Source organism: Barbus barbus (genome assembly GCF_936440315.1).
Source record: "Barbus barbus genome assembly, chromosome: 30".
Classification (NCBI taxonomy): Eukaryota; Metazoa; Chordata; class Actinopteri; order Cypriniformes; family Cyprinidae; genus Barbus; species Barbus barbus.
In genome coordinates this window covers 3,864,932-3,888,218 of record NC_136758.1, presented here as the reverse complement: position 1 = coordinate 3,888,218, position 23,287 = coordinate 3,864,932, and the positions used below count along the sequence as shown (strand labels likewise).

At 39.5% G+C, this 23,287-nt stretch overlaps 1 protein-coding gene across 9 annotated transcripts in view; it reads left to right on the top strand.

Moving 5' to 3' along the window:
• The window catches only part of LOC306850172 (ral GTPase-activating protein subunit alpha-2-like), a 168,214-nt gene extending 145,784 nt beyond the window's left edge, over window positions 1-22,430 (top strand). For 2 of the 9 annotated variants that reach the window (XM_079385652.1, XM_079385651.1), the window contains exons 39-42: window positions 7,726-7,850; window positions 12,125-12,181; window positions 18,455-18,491; window positions 20,333-22,430. In XM_079385652.1, coding sequence (XP_079241778.1) covers window positions 7,726-7,850; window positions 12,125-12,181; window positions 18,455-18,459 — 187 coding nt within the window. In that variant the 3' untranslated portion in view covers window positions 18,460-18,491; window positions 20,333-22,430. Of the gene's footprint in view, window positions 1-7,725; window positions 7,851-12,121; window positions 12,182-18,454; window positions 18,492-20,332 lie in introns of all 9 variants that reach the window. The other 7 variants (XM_079385650.1, XM_079385649.1, XM_079385654.1 and 4 more) reach the window with 4 other exon arrangements.
• Window positions 22,431-23,287: the final 857 nt, after the last annotated feature.

Genomic DNA, 23,287 nt, shown 5'->3' with positions numbered 1-23,287 from the left:
TTTTTGCACTAATTAGTTAGGTGGGAAAACTGGCCTAGCCTATGAGTGGATATATAAATGGATGAGACAGAACAACAACAAATGACGCCAATGTTGGCAAGTGCGTATGTGAGGAGGTTAAGAGATACACACTACATTTTTATCACTTATAAAGAGAAATAGCACAGACACAGTACAAAGATTAGCATTACTAGTGTGCATGTCAAGCAACTGTGTTCACGCGCACTATCAAGAGACTGTTTGGCTGTACACATATGCTAAGCATTTGTGTCAAAACTGAAGTATACCGCTTAATAATATGATCAGGCCTTGATTATATTTATACAGGGTTTGGACAAAATAATGTGAACACCTATTATTATAGGGGTTAATATAATTTATGCAGGCTAAAGTAAAAAATCTAATATTGTGATAATCTTTTCCCTGTCTGTATTGTCTAGTTTGTATGTCAGTGTATTATAAATTGTGTTCAGCAGTGTTTAGTACAAGCACTCAATGAAATGGCTAACTTGTCAGGCTTCCAAAAAATCATGAAGCCTGTTTAGCAGGAGCGTCTTTAAGATTATGACTGTGAATATAAAGCATGGCAATACTTCAGCAGCAAAGAAGAATAGTGGGCAAAAACTGAAAGTGCATGGTAGTGTCTGTGGATCACTGAGGAGGATTGTGTGTAAACCCCACAGAACGCCTGCAGAAGCATTCAGCTTGAAATCACTGCTTCCTCAAAAACCAACCACAGAGAGCTTCACACGCAGAAATCCTTTAATTACTAGCTGCTTCTTAATACTAACGAGGACAACTTGCTTGCACCCCTCACGGAGCACGATTTCTACAAAATTCTGTTGAAAACACGAGATCAAGCCCCTCTCAGTCTGTGGTGGTGATACTATGTAATCAGGAGCGTAGCTGTGACTCTGGAAACGAGTCAGGCCACGCCGTCTGTTTGATCCAACTGGTGGTGTCAGCTCCTAATTAGAGCAGACGTGCAGCAGAAATGCAGAAAGGCATCTGTATGCAGAGCATTCCATTCACTGACAGAGAATGTCAGCAGTGCACTCGCTCGGACAATATCCCAAAAGCAGCGGGGCCTTTTTTTTCCTTTTTTTTTCTCTAAAACAGCCAATTATCCTCTTCCCCAGCTAGACGGCAAGGTCAATGTGATTGGTCGAGGTTAATGGCTGGTGCTTGGCTGGAGTGGAGGTTGCGCATGCATGGTCACTCTCCAGTTCTTCAACTTCTCCATCCTCTCACAAGAGCCCATTCAGAGGCCAAATAAGAGAGGGCCGCGCAGAAACGTATTGTTAACCTTTGCCGTGTCTTGATAGTGACAGCGGTGAAATGACGGAAATTAGCATTTGCTCTTTAAACTCTAAATGTCTGTCCTTAATAGTGTGTTCCTATCATATTTGTTTGTAATAGAGGTTAATTAAAATAACATTCTAATAGCAGTGTAACGAGGAAGACCTTTGGTGAATAACGAACAGTCACTTTTTTAGTAAAATATTGCGCTGTTTGTAGTTCTTTAACTGTTTTGTTTTAGTAATTTCTGTTTTATTCCTTAATTATTGGGTAAAGCTGTACGTTCTGAATTTAAAGTAATGTTGACTCATCTGAAATCTGCGAGCTCTCTGACCCTGCATAGATGGCAACAGAACTACCACGTTCAAGGGCCTGAAAGGTAGTAAAGACATTGTTAAAATAGTCCATGTGACATCAGTGGTTCAACCATAATGGGTTTGGAATTACATGATAACTTATGGGTTTGGAACAACGCGAGGGTGAGGAATTAATGACAGAATTTTTATTTTTGGGTGAACTATTCCTTTAACAGCAAGCTAGAATGGTGTGTGAATGAAATAGTGTAGCTGGCATTAGTGAGGGGAACATTGTGACTGTTGCAGCTGCTTCAGGCTCTGCAGTTGAACGCATGCAGAAACTCAGCACAGTGGCCTGTCCTCAGGCTAGAACTCCAGAGGCTCCTTATGTTTCAATTACGTCCTCCATCTCCGATCAGACCTCGCTTTTCTTCAGCTTAACCAGACACAGCAGCGCAAGGCCTCAAGCCTCTGTTTGCTAATTGACCCCTGCGACGCTAATAAACATTAAACCCAACTTCAACGGCTCTAGCATTACACCTCTTTCTCTTCCTCAGGCCTCTGAGATAGCATGTCCATCTGTGCTCTTTGTCACAAACCTGTTCCATTTGATCAAAGTGGTATGTAGGTTTAAATAATAAAAAAAAGACTATATGTTTAAACTTTCTGATTAAATGTTTACAGACCTTGGTCAGGGGAGACACCATTTTCTTGTTATCGATCGCCAACAAAACACTGAAAATATGTCCAAAAAAATAATAAAAATTGTTGTTGAGGCCAGATTAATATTAAGTGTAAAATGTTTAACTGCTATTTTCTTCCTATTTTCTAATTTAAGAATAAAGTTAAGAATATTTTGACAAAACAATTCTTAAGAAAATTATGAACTAAGAATTTATTTTAAGAAATTTCTTAACTTATTTCTTAAGATTTTCCTAATATTTACATCATGCATGTCTATCCCTCACAGCTTTGTTTCATTTATGTCACACTACATATTGTGTCCACTCAGACTAAAGTCCATTAACAGGACAGTTTTGTCATATTTCATGATGTAATCTTAACCACAGCTACTTTGCTCCTAGCCTGCGTCATTTGCTACTTCCTTATCTCCACGAGCATGTTAATGACAGATTTCTGTGTATTGTCAAACTGGCATTGTGACCCTGAGTCAGCTGTGTTAAATCCAGGCTGAGGTGTCCTGCGGGGTGAGATCCTTTTGTTGTGTGTGTGGACAGAGGGGAGGGGTTTCAGGGTGGGATGGGTTCAGAAGGTGGTCCCAGGGGTCTGGCTCCTGAGCTGACTGCAAATGAGAAGCCATCTGAGGCCCTCAGAGTCCCTGTGCACCTTGAAGATGGCCACTACTGCCACCTGACCTTGGCTTTGATCTGCCAAAATGCTTGACCTCTCAATTCCCCACTGGCCACCCCTTACCATCTGGACAACAGCACACATACTCTTCATCTCGCTCTATCACCATCTCGCATACGTCAGAAAAATTATCATTTCATGATGGCTGATTTGAGTGATATAAACAAATATCTGTTTTAGCACACTTAAAATAATTACTTCTTTTTTTTGGATATTAATTAGACAGTATAGTTGTTAGTTCACAGTCATGACAGGAATTAACTTTTCCATGTTTTCCCTTTAATTGATCTTTATAATGTTTTCTTACCTAATTAGATGTATGCATCATATTTTATGACAAATTCTTAAATGTAATCAACAAATATTAATGCTTTGAAAAAATTAATATTGAAATAAGAAAATAAAAAAATGAAGTGATACGTACTTCACATATACTGATTCAAATGGCTTCAAGAGCAAAGGAAGTGACTACTGTCTTTATGAATGAATCATTGAATTATTGCTTCAATTAATTAGTTAAAAAAACACAGATTCAGTCACTAATGAAACACCACTGTGTTTTGCTCAGAGGCACACTATAGCTATGGCTTTGTTTTTGACGGCCAAAAAAAGAATATTGAATAAAACAGATTATTTAGTCAAAAATATAACTCACAATACCTCTTGTTTATTGTACTGCTGTATATAACCCATCACATTTGTAATCTCACTGATATTTGGGAAGAAAACCACACTCTTGCTTAACCCTATGAACCAAAAACTCCTTTTTGCCCCCATATATTGGATTCTGAGGTCATTCTAACTGCATTAAGCTAGACTACATCACCAAAACAGCATGCGTTCTCAAGGAATGTTGCATGTTTTGCAAAGTGTGCAGTATACGCAATAATATCTGCTTCAACATCATTAAAACAACAATATCATTGTAGACGATCCACATCCTCACACCCCTATACACGGATCGATTCAGATTCGTACTCGAATCCAAATGTTTCCCTACCATTTGAAACAATCTTTTGTTGATACAGTTGACCGTATTCTGCTTCAGAGTGTTCTGGTTGAAGATCCAGTTGAATAGATTGTTTTGGACTGTTCCTGAATACTCAATGAGTCTGTGCGCTCCCCCGGGCTTCTGCTCTCGACAGCCTTTAATGCCTCGCCTTTGTCACCTGGTGCACCGTGGTGTGGCAAAGTGGCCTCCAAAAGAGTGGAAAAAGAGCATTATCCGTTAAAACCCCTCTGCAAAATGCTTAGAGGACGTTTTTCCTCCAAAGTGGATTTGCTTCATCTGTTTTTCCCTCTCTGGTGTAGCAGCGCTATTGTACTTTTTGTTTACACACTTTTTTTCCCCCCTTTATCCCTTTCTCCCATCTACGCACAATCTGACCTGTGCTCGAATGAGGTCATCACATTATTTTACATGTCTGGGGGATGTTCTCTCCAGCGCTTTCTAGAACATTCTGTGTAGATGTTCTGGGTGCACAGACCTTTGGGAGTCTTGTTCTTGCGATTTAATGCTTTCGGAAATTCCCACTATGCTTCGTTTGCATCGGATTGGAGTGTTTTCCATCGCAGGTGCTGTAAGGGTGACTTAAATTACAATCACGTTGGGAAATCCCTAAACTTCAGATAACTTTCTTCTCATCTGCAAATTGTGTAGGTTCCCGCTCGCCTGCGTAAAATACAGAATTTCCCCGCTTTTGTTTTTCTGTTCTGGAACGGTGTCATCCGAGCGACCTCATATTTCCTGTATGTTCCGTTCACCCTGCTTCCGACAGAGACGAGCGCTCGGACGGCGTGCGAAGCCTGCTCACTGCTTTATTGAATTAATCCACACCACCGTCATCCAGCCCACCTCACGCATTCTACGGAACAACCTGTGCCACAACAATTAGAGAAACCCGAGACGGAGAGGAGATGGCAGACAAATCATGCCAGCAAAAGCAGCTTGATTGTTTTGACTCCTGATGCATAGCTGTCTATGCCTTTCTCATGCTACAATATTCAATAAAGAACAAATCCCACATCTGAACACTGGCATACATTTATGCAAACAGCTGTCGAGTCTACGTGGTATCACGAAAATTAGAGGTGTGCCAGAAGCCGCAAACATCGTTTAGGCGCAGATGAATGTACGATACATAATGTGCTGTGACCGCTGCATAAATTCAATAGATGAGAGGTTAGGATTTTTTTTCATCCTCAGGAAGTGGGAGTGCAGGTTGGCCGATGGCAGCGGTGACTCCGACTGAGGTCAATATTTGTTTTAGGAATCTCAATAGCTGAGCCACGCTTAAGTCATCTGCATCTCTGATAATGGAACGCCATATGGCTCTGTTGACCTAGTGGGATCAGGCTTATTATCCCTTATTCTCATTCCTCTCTTTCCCTCCCTCTCTCCCTCTGTCCTCTAGTTCACGCACATGCACTTTCTTTTGCTCCCATTACTTAATGCTCTTTACGTTGCTGTGTCACCAATTCGTATAGTTCCTTTTGTAATGCTTTCATCTGTAGTTTTCATTCCTGGCGAGCCATAAAGACTCTTTACCATAATGTTGTCCATGTTTCTATAGCAGCAAAACCTGCCATTTTTAGATGATCCTCCGAGCAAGTGCTCTCAGACTTGTATGTACACATTGAGAATGCCGCGTGCCGTCTGTTGCTGGTCGTTTCGATTCCAGCGATGGCAGGTTTTATTTTCAGACTAATGTGCGTAAAGTTTTTCTTCCAGATATGTGTGCCCCCTCCCTCCCCGCTGCGTGTTTTTAGCAGAAAAGCATGCAGAAGTGAAGCAGATTGCTCTCTCCTTGTGTGCAGCCCTCAGGCTCAGGTGCTTGTCAGCGCTAGGTTCAGACGGACCTTTTCAACAATTTGTCACGGTTGCCTCAGCCCCTGCTGCGCCGGCACGTGGCAAACACACACACACACACACACATGCGCGCTGGCTCGCTCGAACACAGGGTGCTGTGCTGCAGCCAGCGTGGTCATGATGGAGTGCAAAGGCCTTGGCAACAGCCTAGCGCCTGGTGGAATAAGCAGCCTCCCTAATGAGATGGGAATGGCATCAGTGGGGCCCTCCAGAATTTCAGCAGGCAGGCATGTGTCTCTGGAACGCCCCTGTCTCCACTCCACAACCTATTCATTAGACATTAGAGCGCACACACATGCACGCTATATACATATAAATACAGCAGTACACACAGATTGTATGCGTGTATCAGTTTTTGAGTGATTGCCAGGCTTGCGTTGGTGTGTATGTGCACATCAAGACAGAAACACCTGCTCGTGCGTTTGTTTGGACGGTTAACGGACTGTAGCTGTAACTGAACAGGCTACGCTCACCATGTGTGTAATGACTCCTCCAGTGCAAATGGCTTCAGGAGTCTGCTGGAAGATCTGATTTGTTTCATCTGCCATAGTACGAGTGCCCACAATATTACGTGAAGTTGCCATTTGCCCTGAAATGCCAACTGGAATGTGCCGGATCCTAAAGCAAAGCTTTAATTAAAGCGAACTGTAATCAACTTGTTTTGTTTCGTGTTGTTTTTGGGTGCTTTCTCTGAAAGCCTTCCACTACATCTCCTTTTTAATTTATTTCCCCTGATTATTTTAGCTTCCTGTACATGGGGAAAAAAGATGAATATTCTGTCATCATTTACACCCTCATGTCTTTCCAAACCTTGTGTGACTTTCTTCCGTGGAACACAAAAGGAGATGTTTAGCTGTATGTTCACACTGCTGCTTTCCATGCAGTCAAAGCATATGCTGTCGCCAGGACTCGTACATTATAATACACACTTTTAAGATCATTACGATTTACTTTAATAATCATCTTTAGTTGATAAACTTTTATTCAGCAAGAATGAATAAAATTGATCAAAGTAAAAAAATTCTGTTTCAAATGCATTCTGAACTTTGACCTTTTCTTTCATCAAAGAATCCTGAAAAATAAAATGTAAACAAAATTTATCAAAATAAATGTATAAAATGTCACAAAACTTTGAAGCTGCAAAAACAATCAGCAGCAAATCAACATATTCAAATGATTTCTGTAGGATTATGTGACACTGAATACCGTAGTAATGATGCTGAAAATTCAGCTTTGATCACAGGAATAAAACAGCTATGTTAAATTATAATAATGTTTTCATGATATTACAGTTTTTACTGTGTTTTAATTAAACAGATGCAGCCTTAGTGAGACCTGTTAAACATTTAAAAATACTGAAACTACATTTTTATTATAATTAAATGTATTTGTTCTTATATGATTGTGTATATGTACAATATCAGGGCTTTTCAGCTCCTTAATACCAATCCCAGTTAAACTCTGTTATTTGCAAGTAGTTCTAAGACATCTTAATTGGCTTGCACAGGTGTGTTTGGTTCTGGCTTCTGAAGTCACGATCACACAATAGCTTTGTGTTATACCAAAATTATTTTGGTAAGCTATTTTTTCTGTTAGATCTCAAAAAGCTTCCTTGCACTTCTGCATATTCAGACCAACAAAACTCATGAGACCCGGTGGCATTTGGTGTCATTGGCATCAAACACGGTGCAAGCATCTTGATTCACCATTTTTGAATATGCATTCATGAATTTTAGTGTGCTCCTTTTTCTTCCCTGTCTTTATCTGTGCTGTTGTTTGATTTCCTTGATTATCTTTATTGTCCCATTGTCCATTCATGATGCTGGGTAATGTCAAACGCTGTGTTGATTTGCTGTTATGTAAATGTGATCTTCCTTGACGGGCTCTCAGTTATGAGGAGAGGGCTCTCTATCTGGAGGCCATCATTCAGAACCACAAGGAGAACATGACCTTTGAGGACTTTGCTGCCCAGGTCTTCTCGCCTTCCCCCAGCTACTGGCCAACGGGAGGTGCAGGTGAGACACTGTTTCCATTTTTCTTTTTCTGTCCTATTTCCTGTTGTGGATAGCAATTTATTTTACCATCCTGTTCTGCATGTACATACTGTGTATTTACAATATTATGACAATTGGGCAGTAAGTAAATCTAACCCCAGTATCGAACCCTAAATCTAACATTAAACCCTGTTACTTTACATATGGTACATTAAGTACACTGCAAGTGCACATATGGTCAAATAAAGAGCAACTATTTTGTTTTTATTTCGCTGTCCAAATCATCAGCATTCTTCTTGTTCCGCTGTTTACGAAATTAGGAAATCTCTAAAATAGGTAGATTGTCTGATACAGTTACTTTTCAAATGCCCTGTCAGCTGAGGGTGGATGATGCACAGGTGCACTGACCTCTCAGGCGCTTCATTTTAAGACGGCCAAAATAAAATCAATACAGCCTTCGACTGTGAAAGCCCAGTATATCAAACTGAAAATGTGCTGTAGTACAGCTTAATGAATTACATTACTGAAAGCAGAAAGCGATGTGATTTAAAAATCTATTTACAGTACACTTGCAAAATACTAAACTAATCAGGGTCCCAACAGGAAATTACAGGTTAAAGTTATTTTTCATTTCTAGACCTTGAAATGTCATGGAAATGAATCAAATCTTTAAGCGTCTTGGAAATGTCTTCTATATATTTTATCTACTTATGCTCAGCTCTAAAATATTTATTTGGTTAGAAATGCTATTTGTGAGTTCAATCACTAAAATATGTATTATCTAATAATTACATGACTGGAAATTCATTGGCAAACCGGTGCGGGGACCTTGGATAACAGTCTGATCAGTGTTATATAGTATATTGTAATTTTTGTTAATCATTTTATTTTTTATATTTTCTGTTTCATTTTAATTTGTAAAACATTTTAGTAATTTTGTGTATTTGTCATTTTTATTAGTTTTTTTTGTTTTTGTTTTTAAATATGTCTATATAGTTAAGTTTAGTTTTTTAGTTTATTTCATTTTTGTTATTTTAGTATGTCAACTAAACCATAATGACAAATGATCCCTTGCCAGCTAGCTGAAATCAAATTAATATCTTAGTTCATGTTTATTTTATTAAAAGCATTTTTTTTTTTTAGTTATCAGTTATACATTTTTATTTCATAATTTTTTTTTTTTTTTTTTTAGTTATCAGTTTACCTAACCCTGTTTCTCATACTACAATCATAATTCTGAAAACCGTTTCATCTTCATTTTTGTCAGTTTTTCAGGATACTGTGAATCTTCAGTCTTTCCAGAATTTGTTTGGTTGGGCATACAGTGCATTTTGTCGAGTTTATTTACATTATTTGTTCTTTGTTTAATTTGTGGACTTTGTTCTGCAAGTGGATCCCTGAATGCAGCAGTGATTGTGTAGTGCACTATTCAAGACACATTCTCTGGGATAATTTTGCAGAATGATGCTCTGACAGTTTTGACTACGGTGCCCATTTCTCTCCTAGAAGGGCTTTGAAAACCGCTGCGGTGACCTCTGTTGACTGCATAGGGAGCAGCTCAGATACGCCCACTGAACTCAGAGAGAATGAGATTCTCATCCATTAGACACTTCAAACTCCATTTCTCTGGCTTTCTCTTCTTTTGCATCTCAGGGCTTCTTGTACCTCCATCAAATACGTCAAAACCTGCTTCCCCAGATTGTTGTTCTCTCTTTTTTTCTTCTTCTGTTGGCCTCACTCTCTCTTTTGTTCTAATTGCTTTCTCATGTTCACTCTTTCTCGTGCTAAACCTCAGTTGTCATTCCTGTTTCTTTTCTTTTTCTGTTCCTTCTGTTTGTGTTACAAAAGCCAAAGTCAATATTTATTTACTAATTAATAATTGAATTAATAATGTACCCATAAAATGCAGGCTTAGGTTGGAAAGTTCTACAAATACATACACAAAGCTCTGTTCCCTAGCCAGACAGCAGCATCATGATTCTGAGATATATAACTTATATAAGTATAACTTTAGAATTGCACTTAAAATATCAATTACAGTGTCATGTGACCAGTGTTTGCTATAGTTGATGCACTTCAGAACCATTTTATTGTTAATGGAATTCCTTTGAAAATAAACTGGATACATAGTAATTCACGCATTTTCCTAATTTTACAATGAGGTAGAGTTTTACTGTTCCGGTGTAGACTTAGTGAAGCCTTTGCTGTGGCTTCAGTACGAAGTGGTTTCAGGAGATAACTTCTTATATAGACAGGTACAGGAAGGCAGCTCACAGGGTTTTGGAATAGAGCCATAGATTCCCTCACCCTCATAAATGCATGGTCCAGACTAGGGATGTGCATCTCATAACTGAGGCCGATACGATACGCATCTCGATGCATAGCCAACGATACGATACATTAAAGATACATATGAAGCAGGTACCAATGCGATGATCCAATTTCAATTCGATTCAACACAATGCGATTCGATGAGATTATATGCAGAAAATATCACTTTTAATGCCCCGAGGCCTGTTTCATAAAACAAATTAAACAAATAAGCCAGGCTTATTTAGTTAGTCTGACTCATTGTCAAATGATTTAGTTCCATAAAGCAAATTTATAAAAAACACAGGCATAGATCAAGCTTAGTCACTGTGGCAACTTGCTGAGAAACTGACCTGGTCTAAAGCAGGTAACTGTCAGGCTAAGCTCGATATTACCACTGACTCTCTCATATAATATTACAGCCATGCAGCCTTTCTCTCTGGTTTGATGACAGCTGTACCTAGTTAGCAGAACATTACAATTTAAAATTGCTCTTTAAAGCATTGAAATAACTCAATTAAAAGTTAAAATCACTGATTTATTAAAAATAAATAATAAAGAAAATGGCTATTTTAACTGCTATAAGAAACACTCATTAACTCATTTGAGCTTAGTAATTAGGATTAGTTTACATTTGATTTAGGCTACCTAGTACAATAGTCCCTTTACAGTCACTGCTATCATAAAAATACACTTATATGTAGGTTTAAAAATGCTACAAAAGATATATTTAGGCCCGATTTCATAGACAGGGCTTAGCCTAAGCCAAGATAAGGCCATAGTTCAATTAGGACATTTAAGTACTTTTTATAAACATGCCTTAGAAAAAACATTACTGGTGCGCATCTTGAGACAAAACAAATGCACTGGTTTATTTTAAGATCAGTCAATGCAAGTTTGTTTCAGTTTAAACAGCTCAGACTTACATTTTAGTCTAGGACTAGGCTTAAGCCTTGTCTGTGAAACCGGGGGTTAATGTCCAACAACAAATATTTTAGCAATATGTATATTTTATACTCCGAATTATTTGCGCTCCTATTCGATTGCGCTCTGTCTGTTTATTGCGCATGCGTGGTGAAGCGCTTGTTCCTCTCGCGTATGCCTCGCCCACTCCTAACAGCAAAATCGATATGTTTGCATGACATGTAAAATATTGGTCACTTTCAATACAATTATAGCGCATCCACTTGTAATTATATGAATAAAGGCAGCGGCTATTTACACTAAGTGCAAATAGCAATGGATTCTATTTACACTGTTAAAATAGCAAGATTTTCTGCTATTTATATTACTTATTGCAAGTAGTGGCAATTATCTGCACCTCAGTATTGTAGTACATTATAAAACAGGACGCAATAATAACGTATTGAGTGTAAATTATAGTTTTAATTCAAATGGATGACAGCTTAATGGGACAATAAAGCCCTCCCTACACCTACCCTAACCCTACCCGATACTTTTATTTTTAACTTTTTGATTATTTCCTTCATTTTTATTGAAAATAAATGTCTTTCTGATGCGATATGAGATTTGAAAAGGGAGAAAAAAGTTTGGCAAAAGGCGAACTGATGCTGAATTAGCATCTTTTTTATTGTTGATTAACCCAATCACACGTTAGTGGGTGGAGTTAGTGTAAATAGCCTTTTCCAACAAGGCGGGCTATTTGCACTTAGTGTAAATAGACACTCTGATAAATAAATCGGGTTTTACCGATGCAAATATGTTAGAAACGATGCATCGCGATATCAATGCCAACTTGTAGCCGATGCACACTTTTTAAACCAATGCATCACATCGTTAACTTTTTTATGCCGATGCACCAAGCGAATCGGGGAATCTTTCCATCCCTAGTCCAGACCCGTAGATGAGAGTTCAGACAGGCCTGGGGCCCTGGGCACCTCATCTAGTAGGGTTTGAGCTGTTTGTGTGGGTTACAGTCTTTGAAGCTGCTCCATGTTTCACCACCATCTCACCCATGACAGCAGGCAGGCGTTGGCCAGGGATGGTTTGGGACGTGGATTACCTCTGGGCCAAGCTGGACTGTAAGATTTTCTGCCTGCTTCCTCCATTAGGCATGTGGCCCCACACGTCTGTTACACAAACCTGTCTCTCTCTGTGTCTCTCTCTTTCTCACCTTTTCAATACACCCTGCATGTTCCCTCTTTTATGACAGTGAATTGAGCACATAGAGTTTCCTTTCCTTTTTTGGGGGGGGGGCTTTTAGTTTTTTCTTAAACAGCTTCTTTTAAAAAATTTTACACTTGTGGAATGAAGCACAATATATCAGATGAGCTTATGATGAAGATTCCACTATTGCAGACTGTTACCTCTGTTACAAAACCTAGTTCGCTTCCAAATAAGCAACTACTTTCCAAGACAGCATTCTAAGCTGAATGAAAAGTTTCCCCAACCCCCTAGCAAGGATGCATTAAATTGAATAAAAGTGACCGTAAGGTTGAAAAATTTAAATTTCAAATAAATGCTATGCTTTTGAACTTTGTTCATCAAAGAATCTGGAAAAAATCACAGTTTACATACAGTTAAGTAACACAAATGTTTTCAACAAGATTATTATAAGAAGATGATGAATAATGCTGAAAATTAAGCTTTGATCACAGGAATGAATTACATTTTAAAATATAATGCAATAGAAAACAGGTATTCTAAATTGTAATATTCATGTAATACTATATTATTATGATATTTCAAATATTACTAATGTTGCTGCCAGTCGTCAAAGGCATGTCTGTATGATGCCTTCAAATGCTGTCTATGTAGGCAGCTCACTAGGTTTTGGAACAGAGCTTTGAGGTTAGGGTCAACTATGTGTAAGATAATAGAAATGTATGGTTGTATCCACGCAGGGTTTGGTGCCTGTTAGTCATCTGATTGAGGTGAAAGTAATTATTTTGAAAGCAATGATTTTGTTTAATATCATAGATAGTAGACAGGAGTTTCTCTGAAATATAACAGACTAGTGTGCATGTCTCATTAAACATGTACAGGTATGTAGGCCAGCAGCGCCTCACAAATGTAATTTACACTCTCACCAATAGCAAAAAAACTCTAAAATATCATGTTTTGTTACTTATTTCATCACCATGCACTGTTGTGACTGTTATTCCAGCGCAAACACCAAACAATCAGCTTTTGCTCTGAAATAACCTCACATAGAGCCCCGTGCTCTGGTTTGGGCCGAAGTCATTTCAGATTTCAGTTATGTAACACAAATGTAATGCACATATCGTGAAAATCTTTTGAAGTAGAGCTGTTAAATCACAGGTTTTGCAACCCGCAGCTTTTCTGTTCTGTTTCCTTTTAAACATTCTTTCATTCTCAGAAAACACAAAGAAGAAGTGAAGTGGGCCAGTGTGAATTGAAATGTGTTTCACCGTCTGCTTGTGTTAACAGTCACAGTCATGATCACTGTATGTTATGTGTTTGTTAACATTTTGTTGTGTTGTCCTTCCCTCACCCCTCAGCATTAACATCTAACACCCATATTTTCAAGTCAAGTCACCTTTATTTATATAGCGCTTTTAACAATGTAAATTGTGTCAAAGCAACTACACAATATCAAAAAAGGAAAATAGTGTGTCAATAATGTAAAATGAAAAGATTAAAAAAAAGATTTTCAGTTAAAGCCATTTCATTATTGAATTCAGTGATGTCATCACCCAGCTCAGTTCAGTTTAAATAGTGTCTTTGCAATCAGGTCGATGATATCGCTGGAAATGAAGTGTCCCCAACTAAGCAAGCCAGAGCCGACAATGGCAAGGAACCAAAACTCCATCGGTGACAGAATGGAGAAAAAAAACCTTGGGAGAAACCAGGCTCAGTCGGGGGGCCAGTTCTCCTCTGGCCAAACGAACCAGCAGTTCAATTACAACTGCAGCACAGTCAGATTGTAAGGGCTCAACTGGTTCCAGTGGTCTTTCCCGATGACCGTCTAAGTGGCGGAGTCCTCGCTGGGGATCTGTCTCTGGCGCTCATCTCGGTGTCCTGGTCTCCGCTGACGTTCAGGGCTGTAGAGGTCGTCTCTGGGTGCTGATCCACCATCTGATCTGGATACGGACTGGATCTGGTGACTGCAGTGACCATCTGGGCTGGATACGGACTGGATCGGGTGGCTACGGTGACTGGGGATATGTCCCCGGGGCTCATCCAGGTGTCCGGCCTCCGCCGACGATCAGGGCCACATACATCATCTCCCGGTGCCGATCCACCATCTGATCCGGACACGGACTGAGAAACAGACAAATATTAGCGTAGATGCCATTCTTCTTATGATGTAATGAGTACATCATGTGTTATGGGGAGTGTTCCAGGTTCCGGTTGATCTAATTAATGCAGCATAACAATCCTTTCACGGATTTGAATAATAGAAGTGTATTAGTGTGTTATGTGTAAGTCAGGATAAAGAAATGTGTCTTTAATCTAGATTTAAACTGACAGAGTGTGTCTGCCTCCCGAACAGTATTAGGTAGATTGTTCCAGAGTTTGGGTGCTAAATAGGAAAAGGATCTGCCGCCCGCAGTCGACCTTGATATTCTAAGTATTATCAAACGGCCAGCGTTTTGAGAACGCAGCAGACGTGGAGGACTATAATGTGATAAGAGCTCGCTCAAGTACTGAGGAGCTAAGCCATTCAGGGCTTTGTAAGTAATTAACAAGATTTAAAAATCTATATGATGTTTGATGGGGAGCCAATGCAGTGTTGACAGAACCGGGCTAATATGGTCATACTTCCTGGTTCTAGTAAGGACTCTAGCTGCTGCATTTTGGACCAAATGTAATTTGTTGATCAAGCGTGCAGAACAACCACCCAATAAAACATTACAATAGTCTAACCTTGAGGTCATAAACGCATGAATTAGTATTTCTGCATTTGACGTTGAGAACATAGGTCGCAATTTAGATATGTTTTTGAGATGGAAAAACGCAGTTTTACAGATGCTAGAAACATGGCTTTCAAATGAAAGATTGCTATCAAACAGCACACCTAGGTTCCTAACTGATGAAGAAGAATTGACAGAGCAGCCGTCAAGTGTTAGATAGTGCTCTAGGTTATTACATGTGGGGTTTTTAGGTCTGATAATTAACACCTCTGTTTTTTCAGAATTTAGCAGTAAGAAGTTACTCGTCATCCAGTTTTTTATATCGACTATGCATTCCGTTAGTTTCTCAATTTGGTGTGTTTCACTGGGCCACGAAGAAATATAGAGCTGAGTATCATCAGCATAACAGTGAAAACTAACACCATGTCTCCTGATAATATCTCTCAAGGGTAACATGTAAAGCGTGAAAAGTAACGGCCCTAGCACTGAGCTTTGAGGTACTCCATACTGCACTTGTGATCGATATGATACCTCTTCATTCACTGCTATGAACTGATGGCGTTCAGATAAGTACGATTTGAGCCATGCTAATGCACTTCCACGAATGCCAAAAAAGTGTTCTAGTCTATTTAAAAGAATGTTGTGGTCGAACACAGCAGTAAGATCCAGTAGAACTAATAAAGAGATACAACAACGATCAGATGATAGAAACAGGTCATTTGTAACTCTAATAAGAGCAGTCTCAGTACTATGATACGGTCTAAATCCTGACTGGAATTCCTCACAAATACTATTTCTCTCTAAGAAGGAATATAATTGTGAGGATACTACCTTTTCTAGCATCTTTGACAGAAAAGAGAGATTTGAGATCGGTCTGTTATTAACTAGATCTTTGGGGTCAAGTTGTGGTTTTTTAATGAGACGCTTAATAACAGCCAATTTGAAGGTTTTGGGGACATATCCTAATGACAGTGATGAATTAATAATAGCCAAAAGAGGATCTATGACTTCTGGAACAGCTCTTTTAGTAGTTTAGATGGAATAGGGTCTAACATACATGTTGTTGGTTTAGATGATTTAACAAATTTATACAATTCTTCCTCTCCTATAGTAGAGAATGAGTGGAATTGTTCCTCAGGGGATCTATAGTGCACTATCTGATGTGATTATTGTAGCTGACGGCTGCATGATTATTAGAATCGACCTTGGAAGTAAAGTAGTTCATAAAGTCATTACTGCTGTGCTTTTGGGAAATGCCAACACCTGTTGATGCTTTATTTTTTGTTAATTTAGTGACTGTATTTAATATATACGGGTGGTTATGTTTGTTTTCTTCTAGAAGAGATGAAAAGTAATCAGATCTAGCAGTTTTTAATGCTTTTCTGTAGGATAGGGTATTTTCCCGCCAGGCTATACGAAATACCTCTAGTTTTGTTTTCCTCCATCTGCGCTCCATTTTCCAGTATCTAAAGTGCTAGAAAAGAGAGAGTCCATAGTTTCTGTTACATCAAGTTTTTCTGCGCTGTTGGATATGCTGAGGAATTTAGATAAATCAGGAAGATTATTTACAAGCAGTCTTTTGTGGTAGAAGTGATGGTTCTACCGTACTTGTAACAAGGAGTAGAATTTACAGTCTTAGCTATATGGAGTTTACACAAGACTAGATAATGATCTGAGATATCATCGCTTTGCTGCAGAATTTCAACACCACTAACATCAATTCCATGTGACAGTATTAAATCTAGAATATGATTTCAACAATGAGTAGATCCTGAAACGTGTTGTCTAACCCCAATAGAGTTCAGAATGAATGCTGATCCTAATGCATCTTTTTCATTATCAACGTGGATATTAAAATCGCCAACAATTAAGACTTTATCTGCAGCCAGTACTAACTCAGATAGAAAATCAACAAATTCTTTAATAAAGTCTGTGTGGTGCCCTGGTGGCCTGTATACAGTAGCCAGTACAAACATCACAGGGGATTTATCACTAACACGTGTTTCTCTAGATAATACATCAATTAAATTGTTACTCTAATTTGTTTTGGAAGTTTTCTGTATTTTCTAGTTCAGGGAACAGACACAGTCTCTATAGTGTGATATCTAGGTGAAAGAGTCTCTATGTGCTGAGAATTAATTGACTTCTGTGACGTGAGGCGGCTAGCAGACGGTCGGTTTAGCCAGTCTGCCTGCTTCCTGACCTGGGCCCCAGTTAGTCAAGTACGAACTCTAAGACTATGTGCCATATTTCTAGAGAGAAGAGTGGCAGCACCCCAGGAGGGATGAACACCATCTCTTTTCAACAGGTCAGGTCTGCCCCAAAAACTCGTCCAATTGTCTATAAAGTCTATGTTATTCTGTGGGCACCACTTAGACATCCAGCCATTGAGTGACAGCAGTCTGCTATGCATCTCATCGCCACGGTAAGCAGGGAGGGGGCCAGAGCATATTACAGTGTCTGTCATCGTACTTGCAAGTTCACACACCTCTTTAACATTATTTTTAGTGATCTCCGACTGGTGAAGTCGAACATCATTAGCGCCGACGTGGATAACAATCTTACTGAATTTACATTTAGCATTAGCCAGCACTTTTAAATTTGCCAAGATGTCAGGCGCACTGGCTCCCGGTAAACAATGGACTATGGTGGCTGGTGTCTGTATTTTCACGTTCCGTACAATAGAATCGCCAATAACTAGAGCACTTTCATCAGGTTTCTCAGTGGGTGCTTCACTGAGTGGGGAGAACCTGTTTGATGTTCTGATCGGAACGGAAGAGCAGTGTTTTGACCCGCGACTAGTCCGCCTCACAGTCACCCAGTTGCCCTGCTGCACGGGCTCAACCGGAACCGAACAATGTACGGGACTCCCTGAGCTAGTCGCATCCAAAGCAGTATCTACAGCCCTCACATTCTTACTATCCTCATCTAAAGTTTGGAGGCGTGTCTCTAGTTCTAAAATCTTCTCTGTCAGCCTAACTATTTCCCTGCATTTATCACATGAATCCCTCATCGCCGACAGAGAGAGATAAACTATACATGTGACATGAAGTGCAAACAACAATAGCAGGAGAAGAAGCCATTACTCACCGTGACTGATGAATGATACCAACTGAACTTACCACTGTTGTTTGATAGGCGGAATAGAAACAAGTAATGTGCTGCACTTGCTGTTTTAAAAAGCGAACGATCAAATTAGTTTGATAGATAATACCAGAAATATGGTGGGAATTGAGTTATATATTATCACTTTAAACAACAGAGAGTAAAAGTAAGGTAAAGATTCAATAAAAAAGCGGAGCTACAAACGCAAAACTCTAGCAGCACAACAGACAGGGACAGACTGAAGCAATCGATCACCAATCGATCAGAGACACCAACAGAGTTCTCATTCTCTCTCACACACACACACACACACACACACCTGTAATGGTGCTCAGCTTACATGTTGCTCTATTGTCTTCTCTCCCTCTGTAGATTAAGTGTGTTACAGGTGTCAGTACAGTAACGAAAGGTAAGAGTCTCGGTCTGAACGGAGCTTGCGTTCTGTCACAGAGACCCCTCCCCTTTCCCCGGCTTGTCTACTCATCTTCCCCTCTTTATTTCCACTAATGAGCTGCGTCTGCTCAGAGCTTTTAAAGGAACACAGAGGCAGAGCTGCATTGGGGCTGGCTGTTCTGAGCGCGCTCTGATTATGGACGCCGGCGGAGTAATCGTAACACAGTAGCAGCATGAATGGGTCGCCATCCTCCTCTCCTGCATGTCTCTGCTTTATTCTCTCTCTTTTCCCCCTCTTTTCTCCTGTTGCTTTGTCCTTTGGCGTGTGTCTGTTTGCCTGAGACCACATCTGACACTAACACCTGCCCTACTGGAAAATGTCTTTGTCACTTACGCTTTTGTTTGGATTGCTGCGGAGAGCCAATGGGAATGAGGGTCACTTACTTAAAAAAAATATATATAAGGCCAAACAGGAAATAATTATATAAATTCTGAATATGTAGTTTGGGATGAAATGTTGTAACCTTGATTATATACCATTAGTCGCACATTTGACTATATTGTTAGGTATAAATGTGAATATGTACCATTAAAGGTCACTGTAAAGTTCTAGATTTGATATACACTACCAATGAAAAGTTTGGAAGCATTATACTGATTTTTTTTTCTATTTCAGTTGAAAGGTTTATATTTTTATGCATTTTTTAAACAAAATTGCTTTTTCTTCTTTTAAACAACATTGCTGTTTAAAAACCATCATAGTTCTAAGTAGTGAATAATAATCATCATCATGATCATCATAATAAAGAATGAGCAGGTGTGACCAAACTTTTGAGTGGGTTAGTGTATTAAAAAAAAATATATATTTCTATCCTGTGGAACATTTTGGTGTTTCCACTCTTATTTTCCTAAAGTAAGTGTATTTCTGAATAATACTTAAAATAATATCATTAAAATATATTACAAAAAGTATAAAAATAGAAAACCATTTAAAATATAATTATATTTTTATATATAGTTATTTTGTGTTTGGCCTCATGTTTAATGAAACTACAAGAGAGTTTCTGATAAAGAAATACATTTCCAGGGTTTGCATGATTGATTTGATTCACACGCCTCACCGTGCTTAAATAAGTCAGTTAGTTAGTAAGTCGATCACTGATGCCGAGTGCTTCTGGATCTTTACGCTCTCCACCCGGAAACGTAAGATGGCCAGTCGTCTCTCGGATCGATAAAAGACAGAAATCCCTGGCACGACAGATAGTTCAGTCAGCGCTAGAGATGAGGTGCGTGCTGGCATCCCGAGTCCTCCTGAGATGGTCTGTGTGGACAGCGCCCCGCACTCGTTTACTCCTCCCCAACTCCTTTCACATGCTGAGACTGTTGTTCTCTGCTCTCCTCCCCCTCTTTCAAAGAAGCCCTGGAGTGGAGGTCCTCTCCAATGAGCGCATGTTCCCCACACCATCTGCTCGCAGAAACTTGAGATGCCCGTAAAAAAAAAGAAAACGGTCGAAAAGAAAGAAAGAAAATAGCCAAGCAGATGCCATCTTGACAAAGCAGGAAGCTTGTTTAATTTAGATGCTTTCTGGAGTAGCAGTGTCTCAGATCATCAGTAGAATCCATATTTTCTCTCATTCCATTGACGTTTGTTTTCTGCAGCAAAGTGGAAGGGCTTTGTAGAATGACAGTTAGCAGGCTGATTTTGAGTTCTCAGCTCTTTACTTAATCTCCATTCACATCCGTCTCTATCAGAGGAGGTTTTCGGCTTCAGCAATGGCATGCTATCAGTTTGAAAGCAAGTGTATTAATATCATATCTGATTCTTCACTCTGCATGTAATTTGTCCTGATTTCCCAGGTTCCCTCAGCTGCAGCACGAGCGCTGACCTCAGTGTTACTGTGACGACCAACGACCCCGGCGACCAGGTCTCACCCACCATACCCCGCGCCTCTAAGAACCGGGTTTCTGGAAAGCTCCGCCGCTCGGCCAGCGCCATCAGCAAGTCCTCCAACTGAACGCTTCCACCGGTCCGGCAGACTGCATTGTGGATGAATGTATCATTTGACTCTGATTTCCACCTGTTGTTTGTTTTTTCTTTTTCCTTTTGAAAGTTGACGCAAAATTATGTAGCTTCACCTGCCGTGAAGAAAGAGAAACTGAATTTATGCTGAAGCGAATCTGCAAATGTGAAGTGAATTGCGATTTTCACAGCAATGCTGCATTTGGACTGCGATTTGTCCCAAAAATGTCCTTACGACAGACATTTCTAAAACCCTGAGGCATTAGCTAGTTTTTAATACTCGAATTGTCCCGTTCTTTGAGCTTTTCTTCATGTCAAACACTGAAAACTGAATCATTGATGCATATGGGAGAGACTTTTTGTCCCGTCGCAGCACTGAGACGCTCTTACAGCGCTTTGGGCCAGTCTGAGAAAACTCTTGAATCATCAAAAAAAAAAAAAAAAAAGAGGCAGTCTCCTCCTTTTTCTATTTCAATAATGTAATCTAAAGTACAAAATGAAATTGCTTTTGTTATTATGATTTACTTTTAAGCAACTCGTTTGATCATTTTACGGAACTGATTTATGCAACATGCTGAATGGAAAAGGCTCATGTTTGTATTTCAGTCGAGGTGTAGCATGAGCGTGTGCTTCTTCATTTGTGAACTGAACCTGTCCCGTTCCTGTCATGTAAATCTACTCTGACATTCCAATGTTTTTGCACTCACTCGGTGGTGAAGATGCCGTGGGTCCACGTTTGTTCCATTCTTCCCTCTGTATTTGGATGTACATTGCTTTCGATTTGATTTGATTTGATTGATATATATATTTCATGTTGTGTGTGTATATATGGAGAAATATCTGCCGTCGTACTATACCTGACTAAACGGAGGAGAAGCCTCCAGCTCCTCAGGTGAAGCTGTGTGAAGGGAGCTGTTCACAGTGCCTGTGTAATACCTGACCGAGTTTTTCCGTTTTAATTGCCCGCACACTTCCTACACGACGAGTCTTACATTTCACTGGAGTAAATTGAATGAGATTGTCTGCGTTTTGTGAGAGCGGCTTCTGTCTGATTAGATGCTGGATGGGGGTTCTTTTCCACCTGCTTCCCCAATTCCCGCGTGCCTCTCCGAGTGCCCTTTACCGTACCAGCAGCATGCCAGCTCTTCTCTCTCTCTCCTGCCACCCCTCTCTGTTCCCGTAGAGACTCCAGGCTCCGCCCAGGCTGCAACAGGACACATGTTGCACTACTTTGCCTTACCTGAACACTTGTCTTTATTGTCTCGCTTTGCCTGATACTTTTTCTCTCTTCCACGCTCTGAATGAAAAACGCTGACGAATGTATGCAAGCCTACAGCCCAAATCTCAGCTGGGACGATGCGGGTTTGAAATGGGCTTTGGGTTGAAAATACTGCAACTGGCCTAACTTCTGTTTGATGATGATGATGATGACATTTTCAGTGTAGACTTTGTTGTTAGCCTTGAATATTGTGTCTCTCTCTTTAGTTTTTTTCTTTGAATGTTCTAAATTCTGAAGGATATAAATATATTAATGCCTGTAATATAATCTTTGTATAAGACATTGAAGATAAGGAAGCTTTGAAGATTTCGTCATGACTTGTTAACATATCAGACTGTTTTTAATAGAAAAAGTAATTGCTTTATCTTTACTAGAAATGTGAAGAAATCGAAACATTTAATTAAATCGATTTGAAGTTCATGTTTATATGCATTTGTTTCATGATAGTTGCTGTGTCCTACAATTTTATGTTATTTAAACTGTTTTTCTAATTCTGTCACAATTAACAGTAAGAATTTTTAGAAATGGAAAAAAAAAGCCACTTTGAAAAAGAAATCAGAGCTGGGTTTAAAACAGTTTTCTCTCTGAAATTGCTAGAAAATTGTACTAATTATTACAGCAGGTAACGTTGAATTAAACATGAAGTTTTGAAGTATAAAGGCTGAGATGGTATTTTTCTGGTAGAATATATTCTAATAATATTTCATTACAACTTTAAATATATATATATATATATATTACAGTGTCTTTAAGTGAACTGCAACAAGGGTGGTTAAAAATGCTGGAAAGTAAGTGGTGCCCTGTTCCACAAACTAAAATAGACACTTCAGTTTTAACCTAAATCTTGAATAAATATTACATTGATTTACTATCTGTCCACTAAATCTCCTCTTTGAAGGTATAGTTGACCCAAAAATCAAAACACTGTTTTATGAGTGTCTTTTGGAATGTCATTGGAGTCCAAAAACAAAACACAAAAGAAATGGTCATTTTTGTCATTATCGAATCCCTGTGTTTTATGCATGAAATACAACATTGATTTTGACCTCTCGCTGTCATGCTTCTGACCTGGAGGTACGCTATGTGTGTCTGAAATCATCTTGTGAGAGAATGCATGGCCATATTGTGTGTTTCTCGAGAGTGGGTGGAAGTGATGCTTGGGGTTAGAGGTTGTTCTGTTGCTGGAGCTGAGGGAATATTGAGGGTAACCTGACCCCCCTCCCATCTGTCTCCCCTGCTGCTCCATGAGCACAGACGCGTCCCTCGCCGGAGTACAGGTGCACATGCTCCAACACCTACAGCTCGTGCAGGTGGCCTCCAGCACACTCACATTTAATTACTGAGTGTGTGTGTGTGTGTGCGCGCACAAAATCTGACTAAAACAACATGTATGATTTTTTTTCTTTTCTTGCCAATTGCACTCTGAACATGCATAAAGTAATGGTTCTGCGTAAACTGAATCGAGAGTAAAATCATTAGTGAGAAACAATGACAGCTGTGGTGTGTGAACTTT